This window comes from Artemia franciscana, unplaced genomic scaffold, assembly GCF_032884065.1.
Source record: "Artemia franciscana unplaced genomic scaffold, ASM3288406v1 Scaffold_1259, whole genome shotgun sequence".
NCBI classification, from domain to species: Eukaryota; Metazoa; Arthropoda; class Branchiopoda; order Anostraca; family Artemiidae; genus Artemia; species Artemia franciscana.
Window position 1 is genome coordinate 91283 of NW_027062772.1, and position 14392 is coordinate 105674.

General features: G+C 33.8%; 1 protein-coding gene across 2 annotated transcripts in view; it reads left to right on the forward strand.

The window, feature by feature from the left end:
- The window catches only part of LOC136042407 (probable E3 ubiquitin-protein ligase HERC4), an 88615-nt gene extending 86447 nt beyond the window's left edge, over window positions 1-2168 (forward strand). For both annotated transcript variants that reach the window (XM_065727381.1, XM_065727382.1), the window contains one exon: window positions 738-2168. In XM_065727381.1, the coding sequence (XP_065583453.1) occupies window positions 738-893 (156 nt within the window). In that variant the 3' untranslated portion in view covers window positions 894-2168. The remainder of the gene's footprint in view (window positions 1-737) is intronic.
- The last annotated feature ends 12224 nt before the right edge of the window (window positions 2169-14392 follow it).

A 14392-nucleotide genomic window follows, 5' to 3' on the forward strand; every position in this document is an offset into this window, starting at 1 on the left:
ACACTAATAAAAAATTGTGGAACGTAATTTTGACATATCTTTAGAGGCCTAGAAATAGATTGAAGTCAAATTCTAAATTTTGACGCCCATGAATGATATGTGCAGAACTAAAAATCTAATGTAGCTAGAGAAAAAATAACCCTTTAGCCTTTTTTGTTTGAAAATTGTTTGAAGTTCAAGTTTATAATGCAACCGGTTTGTGCATTGAAAGTTACTGGTTAATGCGTAGAACGGCTGCTGCCTGGTATTAGGGACCTAGACGGTTAATTTATTACTTTAAATTTTGTGTAAATGTCATGTGATATTCCTTGAAACTGTCATCTGGCATTATCACCTCGTCCTGGTTCTGCCACGCCTGTCGCAGACCTGGCGACTCTTTTGTGTCAAAAGTACTGTGTTTTAATCCAATGTTTGAATGAAAAAAAGCCGGAAAAGTATAAAGACTAAACGCCATGAACACTGACCTTGAACCCTTTTTGACTTGAAATTACCACCTCTATGACTTGCAACCTAGTGTGATCTGATGATTTGCTAAATCGTTCCACCGGAGAGAGAGGTTACTTAGCTGGTGTCTTTGAGCAGATACAAATACTATTTATTACTTTTCCCTGTAAAAAACACCCAGCAACTGAAACGTCGATTCGACGCCCTATGCGCTAGTAATGGCTCTGGAGGATCTTTATCTTTTTATTATTATTAGTGTCCAATGCATGAAATGTATCCTTTTTTTCTTATAGATTCACATTCAGCCAATGGGTGGTGGTGATGCTTTTCTACCGGTTGCTCATACCTGTTTTGGGTTACTTGATCTACCTCAATACCACACCAAAGAGAATCTTAGGTACAAGCTTTTGCAGTCTATTCAGCATACTGAAGGTTTTTCTCTTGTTTAGTTTGTGGCTTATCTTTGTTTGGATGCAACCAAGTGATTTTATTTCTCGTTCGTTTTGTCTTTATTGTTCGATATTTTTGAGTTAATAACATTAAACCCACAGAATTTGAAAAATAATTAAGTGCCTTACTTGTTAGACCAGAATTCTTCTAAGCTGGTTAAAAAGTTACAAAGTTGCTTAATTGCTTAATTCTTGTATTTAAATTTTTGTATTTTAATTTGTTGCCGGAATGCATAAAAGAAAACTATATGTCTCCTGGATGTTTCACTGGTAAAGTATTGGTTTGGCAGCTAGAGTGTCTGAATTTTTGGAAGTTCTTTGTGAAATCCCCACTCCTGAAAAGTTCTCTAATTCTCACTCCCCCGTCCCTCACTCCCTTCCCTCTCTTTTTTAGGATTGGACGCATATGCAAATGCATTGTGCATAAAGAAGGTACTGAAAGTGCTTGTTTAACTAAATTTGGAATCATTTACTTTAATTTCTACTCAATCTCATAAAAGAGACTGTGGAGGGCCTTTGTTAATTATAGGTTTTTTGGTCCTGTAGTTATTCCTTTCAAAATGATTTTCTTCCTTTTAGCTTTTATTGTAAAAACTGGACGGGGGATAATGATAAATGTTTGGAGTGAAGGGATGTAGAGTGAAAGTTTACTGAAAATTCTAAAAAAAAAATATTTTATGTGGTATTTCTATCGAAAATTGGCAATATTTCAGTCAGGAGCACAGGATGGTTTCAGAAGGGAAAACAGCCATTGCTTTGCTATAATTTTGTAGGGAACGCTATTTTTAGATTTCATTGCTTTACATCTGTGACAAATTTAATAAGATTTTCATGTTGATCCTGACTTATAGAAAGACAAACAATCCACTTTTTGCAATCTGTTGGGTTAAAGAAAATTCTGTGTAAAATTCAAGCCAGTGAAAAGAGCAAAATTTACAAGATTTTATGAAAAGTATTTTTTTTTTTTTTTTTCAGTTCTTTTTATCTCTCCCTAAAAAGTAACTTTTTGTAATAAACATCCTATCTTGCAACCAAAATCGGGCTTTAAATTGGAAACAGTTTTTTGATTAGCCATAAATTAGTCTCATTTTCCGCTTGGTACGCTGCATCTATTTTGTTCAAATTAGAAGTGATTGCGAAGATAGGAAGAATTTAATGTTATATATAGTACTATATGGTGTGAATTATAAGTGACTTAAGTATCAAACATTTGTAAAAGCTCTGGTTTGAAATGGTTTGTTTCTGTTTACTGTAAATACAACCTTTATTTCGTAAGTTTTTGAATATTCAATCATCGATGTACAGTTTTTCATAATTCATATGTATAATGAAGATTGTTCATTTCTTTTACTTTATTTATACTTATCTTTTAATCCTTTAATGGATCTATCCGTTAACGAGTGATTTAATGGAAATACTAGAAAACAATCTAATAGGTACAATTCTACAGGATTGCATAAGACATGTTCTTTTTCTGTCGTAATATTTCATGAATTACTATAGAATCCATTGAAATCGTATTTTTAGTTTTAAAAAAAACTAAACTATAGCCTTATCAAAGTAAGTACTAATGTTTATGGCATTTCATTCCAATATACACTAAGTGTATTTGCCCATGGATTGTTGCTTACAACGCTTCGTCTAACTGAATGGCTCCTAGACAAAGCGTACAACAATTTGAAAAAGTGGTGCCCACAAAATTTAAATCATACGTTATCGGTATTGCGAGAGATTAGTTGTGTGTTAAAATTATCTTCTCCAAAAATGTGTAGCTTAAGAAAAAAAGCTAGCAAAATCAAATCTTTTTCACTAGAAATGGCCCTTCTTCGTGTCGTTAAGCCCGACATAATTGCGCTAATGTTTGTAACAAAAGTTCATTGGTTGTAACACCCAAGCTCATAGTATTTGACCAAAGTTCCTAATCTTCGCTTAAATTTTAAAGATTCCAATGTCATCCAAGTCATACATGAAATTAGAAAAAAAAATACTAGTTTTCGTTTCCCAATACGAAAATTAGTTTTAACAATGAAATTGGTTGAAGATAACTTGTGATGATGCGTCGTTGCTTATCGTGGTGCCTTTTTTTTTTTTTTCTTCTTTTTTTTTCATAGTGCTTATGGGGCCTAGAATAACTGTATATATGGAAAAGTCGGTCGAGTTTTCTGTTGATTGAAAACTTAGAATATTTGTATTTTGGGGTATTTATGTTATACTCTTTAATGCACTTTCCATAAAAAGTAAAAATATTACGTTATGTTGACAAGACATCTCCTGCTTCTGGAGAGACGAGTCTGGGCCAGTGATGAACAGGCTAAATTAACCTCCCTTTTGTTTAGCTTCTCCCCTTACAAGTCAGCTAGGATGAAATGCTGCCAGTAATCAATGATAAATACAATTTTTTTTCCAGTTCTTTTATCCCTCCCTAAAAAGTAACTTTTTCTAATAAACATCCTATCTTGCAACCAAAATTGGGCTTTAAATTGGAAACAGAAAACATTAAATTGGAAACATATCGACTTTGTGCCACCTAAAGGTCGTAACTGACAATATTATAATTTTACAGGAGACAGAAATTTTAACCTTCAAAGTTGCAAGCTTGCTTGATATTATTAATATTTTTGTACATTCAATGAAAATAGCAAACTTATACAGCCATTGTAAAAATATCTCCAGCCCCCTCGCTTTATAGGCTACTGCTATTTACGACCTTTAGGTGGGACAAGAATATGTGCCTATAGTCACTAAAGACCCTCAATCGGATATCTAATTTTAATCAAAATACGTTGTAAGGTGCACAAATTAGTACTCTGCTTCATCGTCAACAACCTGTTGATCCACGTCTTCAATCACTTTTCATCTCTCACCACTTTGGAATATGGCAGATTTTTGTAGAGGTCATGATGGATTCGAGGAATAACTAATGACTTGCAAAGATCCTGCAAATCCTTGTACTTGGCAGCAGCATGAGGCAGACGCTTTGGATAAGCTTTCTTGAGCTGCAGTTCGGACTCAGAGGCGTTTCCTCTTCCCATTCTAATATCAAACGACTTAAAGTTCGATTCAAAATCATACTTGAAATAAACCAAGCTGGGAGCGTCTTTGCAGACACGAATGTACTTGATCTTGTTCCAAAGAACAGTAGTACGGTCGGTTGACTTTTTCTTGTTCTTTATCAGATCTTCTCCAAGCTGGTGAAAGTCCGACCAGTACTTATGATCGTCAATAACATTCATAATGTAGGGAAAAGGGTTGATCCGTGCTAGAAGGCAGATGGTCCGCCAACCCTCGATGGTAAAAACTGGCACGTTCTTGGCAGCCCGTTCAATGCAAGCGTGCATTGTATCTCCCTCTTGCTGCGTATGCCCAGATTCTAGAAAAATATGGTTTATTTCCTGGACATTTGGTAGGGTCATTATCGAAAACACATACATAGCGACCATGAACTAGTTCCTAGACTGTCGCCCACAACGATCGGTCACAAAATAGAACTTTCTCACGTCACCATTTGTTTTCATTAGGTTGAACAGAACTGTACAAGTTTCATTTGAACCCCTCTTGCCATAGGTCTGGTCCCACAAATTGCAAATACCTTCCCTTGAGTTGAGGTCGTACACAGTTAGATTGTAGATGGCCAGTTTGCGCTTATAGAAAATTGGTCCAGCCTCCGACTTCGGTGTCTCAAGCACTTTCTGCAAGTCAACATTGTAAAGCTTTGCTGACTCAAAGCCTTCTTCACAGTGATTTATTTTTTCTTTTATTTCATTTTTCAATTCTCTTGCCCTTTTAGCCCTAAGAAGATGTGCATCATAATTTGCTTTTTCACCTTCTTTTTCTGCAGGCAGCAAAAAGTTCCACCAAGTGCAAACTGGACACTTATCTTTCTTGGGAACATGGAAAGATCTGCTCGTTGTTTTGAACACTTTAATGTACACTTTTCTTGATGCTGGTCTTCATCTTTCTTCGACACACTTTTCGAGATACAGTCTGTACAGCTTAGACAAGTTAAGTTGCGCATCCAAATACAGCCTGGTTGAATTTGCTCGACAGTAATGGGAATCGACTGCAGGGAAACTTTCAATGTGCTTTCTGATAAAATCAATTTTTTCGTGAGTTACCCTTTTTTTTGAAGTTCTGGGGGCTTGTCTCAGCCCTCTTATCTGAAGAAGCAGTGCCTGCCCCAGAGGTATTCATAACACAGTTTCTGACAAACTTTTCTCCGAGCCCTAGGGCACCAAGAAAAAAGGTTTTGCACACCCTTTTCTTTTCACCTGTGACTGGTAGAAAATAATCGAATGTACTTGTTCGCCTATTTGTCTCTCCCGTCTTTCTCTTAGTTGAGCGTTTCACAACATGCTGCAGTATGAACTGTTTTTGTGTATGCATATTCCCATGTAGTCTTCCAAGCTCCCAATAATCGCTGAAAGATTTCTGAATTTCTTCCTCGCTTATGCTTCTAAATGAAAAAAACTTGCATTTGCAGGTAATTTTCTTCCACTGACGTTTTTCCACAGTTTTGTTAGATTTCTGTGACGAGTATTCTTCCCCTGCAGCCCTCTTCCTCTTCCTTGTAAGGTTAGTTTCTTTTGAAGTGGAAGAGACCACCACGACCTCAATCGCTTGTTCTTCAGCGTCAAAAACTAAGGGACAGCTAGCATGGCTTGAAGATGCATTTTCTGTTACAAGTACTGCAGGGGGTAAACGTATACTTTCCGCGATAGTCTCTGCTTCTGTCTCATTTCCCACTGGTCCAGAAGGAGCATCCGGGTCTCTAGCAGATATTTCTATAGCTTCTTCTTGACTAGAATCATCGCTTTCAGGCTCAGGCTCGAGCTCAGGACGTCAATCATCATCACCATCACTGCCACCTGACAGGTCTTCATCTGATATGTCATCGAGATGGTCCAAAATGTCTTTGGTTGATAACACTCGGTGAGTCATGGAAAATCCCTGGAATGGTAAATTAAGGTCAATTTGAAAAGAAACGCTGGAAATTTAATACTTCGTTTCCATTCACTTAATATAAATTAAGGGAGAGTCTCAATGTTTCGAAAACTGGGTTGGCTTTTGTGCATAATGAAGTGTGTGGGGGACAGGCACTTCTTCCTTTGTTACTTGATGTGAGTACACACATAAGCCAGCCCAGTTTTCTGAATACTGACTCAGACTACTGGCGGGAGCTCTCCCTTACTGTAGGTAGTAGACCTCGTTAAGCAAGAGATAAGGTTCCAGTTTAGCAAGGGTAAAATCAAAGGTATTTTTGCTCACAGTCTATAGATATTTTGTTAGGCTACCTAACACGCATTCGAAAACATTTGTAGGTACTCCTGATCTTGCATTTGCACATATTTTCTGGATAAAATGCAAAATAATTGGGCAAAACAGAGGTTACCAGTCAGGCATTATCTGGTGTTACCCAACCTTTTCTTGTAGAAAACTGAGTTTGCATAGTTAGGTTTTCAAGATAAAATAAATACTATAGCACCTCTTACCTCGGATTTCTTTCTGCTAGCCCAGAATTTATTGAAAAAACTCCTTTTCAAGCATAACTCTGGACAGTAAAGGAAAGGTCGCAACTTACTAATAGACGTAACTGACACGATCCGACAAAAACTGATCCACCTAAAGGTCGTAACTACCACTTCCGACCTTTAGGTGGGACAAGGTTTTCACATACGTCTTTTCAACGTTCTTAGTTGGGACCTTTCACTTTCATATTTACGTACTCTGGGCACAGAATATGAAAAAGGAAAAAAAAACAGATAGGAAGCTGCTGCCATCTCGTTTTTGAAAAAAATGTCAGTTACGACCTTTAGGTGGCACAACGTCGATATATATATATATATATACTAGCTGTTGGGGTGGCGCTTCGCGCCACCCCAACACCTAGTTGGTGGGGGCGCTTCGCGCCCCCCCCAAGCCCCCCCGCGCGCGTAAGTCGTTACGCGCCATAATAGTTACGCGCCATTGTAGTTGTGTCCCTATGTCCCACCTGTGAATATAGATATATATATATATATATGGTTTTAACTACGTAAAACTTGCGAATATACAACATTCTTTGCTGTCCCATTGTCTTTGCATATAAATAGATTGTCAGGTTATCCCCCTGTTTCCCCCGGTGTCCCCGTTGTAGTTGTGTCCCTGTGTCCCGGTCGTCATTTATATTCCCTGTGTCCCGGGTCCCGGTCATCATTTGTATCCCGGTGTCCCGGTCTGTATATACATTCGTTTTTTAGTTTTGTTTTTCTCCTTTATTTTTTTCCTTTTTTTTCTTTTTTAGCTTATTTAGATTTTTAGATTTTTTAGTTTTTTTTATTAGTTTTTAGTTTTTATTTCTTTTTAGTTTTTTTGTCCCGGTCGTCATTTATATCCCCCTGTTTCCCCCGGTGTCCCCGTTGTAGTTGTGTCCCTGTGTCCCGGTCGTTATTTATATTCCCTGTGTCCCGGTCGTCATTTGTATCCCGGTGTACCGGTCTGTATATACATTCGTTTTTTAGTTTTGTTTTTCTCCTTTATTTTTTTCCTTTTTTTTTCTTTTTTAGTTTATTTAGATTTTTAGATTTTTTAGTTTTTTTATTAGTTTTTAGTTTTTTTTTCTTTTTAGTTTTTTTGTAGTTTTTACCTTCTTTTTAGTTTTGTTAATTTTTTTTTTTACTTGTGTCCTGGTCGTCATTTATACTCCCTGTGTCCCGGTGCTTTGTTGATTGCTAATCGAACATTCCTTTTGTCCTGGTCGCTTTCTCTTTGAGTGTCGTCATTTATTTTTTTCTTTTTTAGTTCTTTTAGTTTTTACCTTTTTTAGTTTTTTTTTAGTTTTTAGTTTTTTTAGTTTTTTACCTTTTTTTAGTTTTTTTAGTTTTTTAGCTTTTTTATTTTTTTTATTAGTTTTTAGTTTTTTTGTAGTTTTTGCCTTTTTTTTTAGTTTTTTGTCCTGGTCGCTTTCTCTTTGAGTGTCGTCATTTATTAGTTTTTTCCTTTTTTTTTTAGTTTTTTATTGGTTTTTACCTTTATTTTAGCTTATTTTTCAGTTTTTTCCTTTTTTTTAGTTTTTTTTTATTTTTTATTTTTTTTAGTTTTTTACCTTTTTTTAGTTTTTTTAGTTTTTTTAGTTTTTTAGCTTTTTTACTTTTTTTATTAGTTTTTAGTTTTTTTTTGTAGTTTTTGCCTTTTTTTAGTTTTTTCAGTTTTTTTTTTAGTTTTTTATTGGTTTTTACCTTTATAGTTTTTTTAGTTTTTTAGCTTTTTTATTTTTTTATTAGTTTTTAGTTTTTTTTGTAGTTTTTGCCTTTTTTTAGTTTTTTCAGTTTTGACGTCACCTAATCCAGTTTTTTCAGGTGACGTCACCTGACACATCCATCCACACATCCATCCATCCATCCATCCACAGACAACTTATTTTTATATATATAGATATATATATATATATATATAAGAATTAAGAGCTCATATAGCACTTGTGACGAGGATGGAAGAGTCAAGAGCTTGGTTTGAAATGGTTTGTTTCTGTTTACTGTAAATATAACCTTTATTTTCTCAGTTTTTGAATATTCTATCACCGATGTACAGTTTTTCGTAATTTATATTTATAATAAAGAATGTTCATTTCATTTATTTTATTTATATTTAGCTTTTAATGGAAATCAGTAGAAAACAATCTAATAGGTGCAATCCTATCTGTCTGTTTGTTTTTAAGAATACTTGTACTAGACACGAATAGGACACTACTACTGCTAATTTCACTCACTGTCCAACCTCTAAAAGTCCTCCCCAGTGTCTGATCATGAGGCTGGAAATCTTATGAAATACGTCTCCGAGATTGCATGAATTAAAGCCAGTAACAGCAACCAAAAAAATGCTGAGGTAGGGTAGGGATGACCGAAAGTCCCTGGACGTATGAAGCACAACCGTGGCGCCAGAAAATCCCTCGAGGAAAATCTGGGATGGGGAATAATAACACTTCCTAGTACCGGCTTATAGGATCAAGTGCTCCTTGCCGCAGACGGATGACCAATGATGGATGACTCTCCCTTTTCTTTTGAGGTATTAATTAAAAAGAAACACACATTTCCAAAAGAGAAGTATCACTAAGTAAAGAAAAGAGCCATATCAAACTTAAGACGAGAAGAACTGAATTTCTTTTATAATTCAAACTTAAAATAACCAGAAATTACCGTTAAAGAATAAATGAAACCGAAACACACACAAAAATTGAATACCACAATCACAGCAAATAAACAAATCCCCTTTCCCTACCCTAACTGTAGAAGTCTAAAAGTTACTGCATCTTTTCCTTTTCATTGAAAACTATATGGGCTTTCAACAGCTCTTGGAGAGAACTAGTAAAATAAACTGAATATTTAAACTAATTTTTGAAAGCTCAGCAATTCAAGATTTTATTTTACTGCAATTTTGATATTCAGTGTAGTAAGTACCAAAGAAAATGTTTGTAATGTATGATGTCACTCATAAGAAATCTCTCGAAAAAAAAAAAAATAAAACATAAATACCTGAAACCGTTTTCGAGAAATAATTTATAAATAAATCCATAAATAGAAAATCATTGTTAAAAATGGTACGTTCCTAATTCAATCGTAATTTTCTGAAATACTTGAACTCTGCAATAGCATAACTATAGTGTTATTCTTTAGTTTTAAGCCACTTTTTCAATAGCAATTCAATATGATTTGTTGCCGTTTCTTGCTCCATATTTACCTTTAACTGTTCAGTCATTGTCATTTTTTTTGTACTTTTAACGTGTCATTTAACGTGTTAAGCGCCATATTAGTTACGCGCCATTGTAGTTGTGTCCCTGTGCCCCACCCGTGAGTAGATATATATATATATATATATATATATATATATATATATATATATATATATATATATATATATATATATATATATATATATATATATATATATATATATATATATATATATATATATATATATATATATATCTACTCACGGGTGGGGCACAGGGACACAACTACAATGGCGCGTAACTAATATGGCGCTTAACGACTTACGCGCGCACGGGGGATTGGGGGGGGGGGCACGAAGCACCCCCACCAACTAGGTGTTGGGGTGGCGTGAAGCGCCACCCCAATAGCTAGTATTGTATATAAATGACACGTTAAAAGTACAAAAAAAATGACAATGACTGAACAGTTAAAGGTAAATATGGAGCAAGAAACGGCAACAAATCATATTGAATTGCTATTGAAAAAGTGGCTTAAAACTAAAGAATAACACTATAGTTATGCTATTGCAGAGTTCAAGTATTTCAGAAAATTACGATTGAATTAGGAACGTACCATTTTTAACAATGATTTTCTATTTATGGATTTATTTATAAATTATTTCTCGAAAACGGTTTCAGGTATTTATGTTTTATTTTTTTTTTTTTTCGAGAGATTTCTTATGAGTGACATCATACATTACAAACATTTTCTTTGGTACTTACTACACTGAATATCAAAATTGCAGTAAAATAAAATCTTGAATTGCTGAGCTTTCAAAAATTAGTTTAAATATTCAGTTTATTTTACTAGTTCTCTCCAAGAGCTGTTGAAAGCCCATATAGTTTTCAATGAAAAGGAAAAGATGCAGTAACTTTTAGACTTCTACAGTTAGGGTATATATATATATATATATATATATATCTATCTTCTATATATATAAAAATAAGTTGTCTGTCTGTCTGTCTGTGGATGGATCAGGTGACGTCACCTGAAAAAACTGGATCAGGTGACGTCAAAACTGAAAAAACTAAAAAAAGGCAAAAACTACAAAAAAAACTAAAAACTAATAAAAAAAATAAAAAAGCTAAAAAACTAAAAAAACTAAAAAAAGGCAAAAACTACAAAAAAAAACTAAAAACTAATAAAAAAGCTAAAAAACTAAAAAAACTAAAAAAAGGCAAAAACTACAAAAAAAACTAAAAACTAATAAAAAAAATAAAAAAGCTAAAAAACTAAAAAAACTAAAAAAAGGTAAAAAACTAAAAAAACTAAAAACTAAAAATAAAAAAAATAAAAAAGCTAAAAAACTAAAAAAACTAAAAAAACTAAAAAAAGGTAAAAAACTAAAAAAACTAAAAACTAAAAAAAACTAAAAAAAAGGAAAAAACTGAAAAATAAGCTAAAATAAAGGTAAAAACCAATAAAAAACTAAAAAAAAACTGAAAAAACTAAAAAAAAGGCAAAAACTACAAAAAAACTAAAAACTAATAAAAAAAGTAAAAAAGCTAAAAAACTAAAAAAAACTAAAAAAACTAAAAAAACTAAAAAAAGGTAAAAAACTAAAAAAAATAAAAAATAAAAAAAAACTAAAAAAAAGGAAAAAACTGAAAAATAAGCTAACATAAAGGTAAAAACCAATAAAAAACTAAAAAGAAAAAAAGGAAAAAACTAAAAAAAATTTTCATCTAAAAAACTAAAAAAAACTAAAAAAGGTAAAAACTAAAAGAACTAAAAAAGAAAAAAAATAAATGACGACACTCAAAGAGAAAGCGACCAGGACAAAAGGAATGTTCGATTAGCAATCAACAAAGCACCGGGACACAGGGAGTATAAATGACGACCAGGACATAAGTAAAAAAAAAAATTAACAAAACTAAAAAGAAGGTAAAAACTACAAAAAAACTAAAAAGAAAAAAAAACTAAAAACTAATAAAAAAAACTAAAAAATCTAAAAATCTAAATAAACTAAAAAAGAAAAAAAAAGGAAAAAAATAAAGGAGAAAAACAAAACTAAAAAACGAATGTATATACAGACCGGTACACCGGGATACAAATGACGACCGGGACACAGGGAATATAAATGACGACCGGGACACAGGGACACAACTACAACGGGGACACCGGGGGAAACAGGGGGATATAAATGACGACCGGGACAAAAAAACTAAAAAGAAAAAAAAACTAAAAACTAATAAAAAAACTAAAAAATCTAAAAATCTAAATAAGCTAAAAAAGAAAAAAAAGGAAAAAAATAAAGGAGAAAAACAAAACTAAAAAACGAATGTATATACAGACCGGGATACAAATGACGACCGGGACACAGGGAATATAAATGACGACCGGGACACAGGGACACAACTACAACGGGGACACCGGGGGAAACAGGGGGATGTAAATGACGACCGGGACACCGGGACAGGGAATGGTCGATTAGCAATCACCATCAACAAAGCTCAAGGGCAATCATTAGAATCATGAGGTATAGATCTGAATACAGATTGTTTTCCCATGGACCATTATATGTTGCATGTTCAAGAGTCGGTAAACCTGACAATCTATTTATATGCAAAGACAATGAGACAGCAAAGAATGTTGTATATTCGCAAGTTTTACGTAGTTAAAACCATATATATATATATATATATATATATATATATATATATATATATATATATATATATATATATATATATATATATATCTATATTCACAGGTGGGACATAGGGACACAACTACAATGGCGCGAAACTATTATGGCGCGTAACGACTTACGCGCGCGGGGGGGCTTGGGGGGGGCGCGAAGCGCCCCCACCAACTAGGTGTTGGGGTGGCGCGAAGCGCCACCCCAACAGCTAGTATATATATATAAAGGTAAAGGTAAAGGATACGGCATTAGACTTTACAGTCCCTACCGGCGGTGCTGATCTCCGTTTCTTGGCCCTTCAGCCAGGAAGTGCAATGGGGGGTTGGGGGCCAGCCATCCTGTGCTTTCACACACCCTTCCTGTTTACCTTCCCCAGATTTCTCCAGGTACCCATTTAGAGCTGGGTCGACTCTGGCTAAGCTTACATATATATATATATATATATATATATATATATATATATATATATATATATATATATATATATATATATATATATATATATATATATATATATATATATATATATATATATATATATATATATATATATATATATATATATATATATATATATATATATATATATATATATATATATATATATATATATATATATATATATATATATATCACAGGTGGGACAGAAGGACACAACTACAATGGTGCGTAACTAATATGGCGCGTAACGACTTACTTACGCGGGGGGCTTGTGGGGCGCGAAGCCGAGTATATATATATATATATATATATATATATATATATATATATATATATATATATATATATATATATATATATATATATATATATATATATATATATATGTGTGTGCGTGTTTTTAACTACGTAAAACTTGCGAATATACAACATTCTTCGATGTCCCTTTGCCTGTGCATATAAATAGATTGTCAGGTTTACCGACTCTTGAAAATACAACATAAAATTGTCCATGGGAAAAATAATCCTTATTCAGATCTATACCTGATTATGCTAATGATTGCCCTTGAGCTTTGTTGATGGTGATTGCTAATCAAACGTTCCCTGTGTCCCCGTCATCATTTATATATCCCCCTGTGCCCCCGGCATCCCCCTTGTAGTTGTGTTCCTGTTCCCCGGTCGTCATTTATATTCCCAATTTCCCGGTCGTCATTTGTGTCCCAGTCTGTAATTTCTCTTTGAGCGTCCCGGTTGTCATTTATATTCCCTACGTTCCGGTCGTTATTTGTGTCCCGATCTGTAATTTATCTTTGAGAGTCCCAGTCGTCATTTATATCTCCCGGTCGTTATGTGTGTCCCAGTGTCCCAGTCTGTAACTTCTCTTTGAGTGTCCTGGTCGTCATTTTTACTCCCTGTGTCCTGGTTTTTAGTTTTCTTTTTCTCCTTCATTTTTCAGTTTTTTCCTTTTTTTAATTTTTTTATTTTTCAGTTTTTAGTTTTTTTAGTTTTTTTCTTAGTTTTTATTTTTTTTTCTTTTTAGTTTTTTTGTAGTTTTTACTTTTTTTAGTTTTTTCTTTTTTGGTTTTTAGTTTTTTACTTTTTTTTAGTTTTTTTTTAGTTTTTTAGCTTTTTTAGTCTTTTTAGTTTTTTTGTAGTTTTTACCTTTTCTAGTTTTTTTTTATTCTTTTGTATTAATACTAAAGCAAAGCTCGAACCTGGAACCTCTCGGACCTGGAACCTGGAACATAACGCTTTACCAAAAAAGAAGGCGTGCCGAGGAATCACAAAAACAGCAAGAAATCAGGCTTGCTGCTGATAGAGAAAGTAAGAAAAGAAAGCGTGCCGAGTAATCACAAGAACTAGCTTGAGTAGATGTGTTCAAATCGGGACAATGTCTGAAATTTGTCCCTATTGCAAGGCCTTGAAATTCAATGGTGAAACAATGGGAATGTGGTGCGCCTCAGGAAAAGTTAAACTTCCTCTATTGGCTGCACCACCAGAGCCATTGAAGACTTTCCTTACTGTAACTACGTCAGAATCTAAGCGTTTTTTGTCAAAAATCAGAAAATACAACTCATGTTTCCAAATGACGTCGTTTGGAGCCCTAATCGAAAATCCAGATCAATTTATGTCTACTTTCAAAGTAAAAGGGCAAATTTATCATAGAGGAG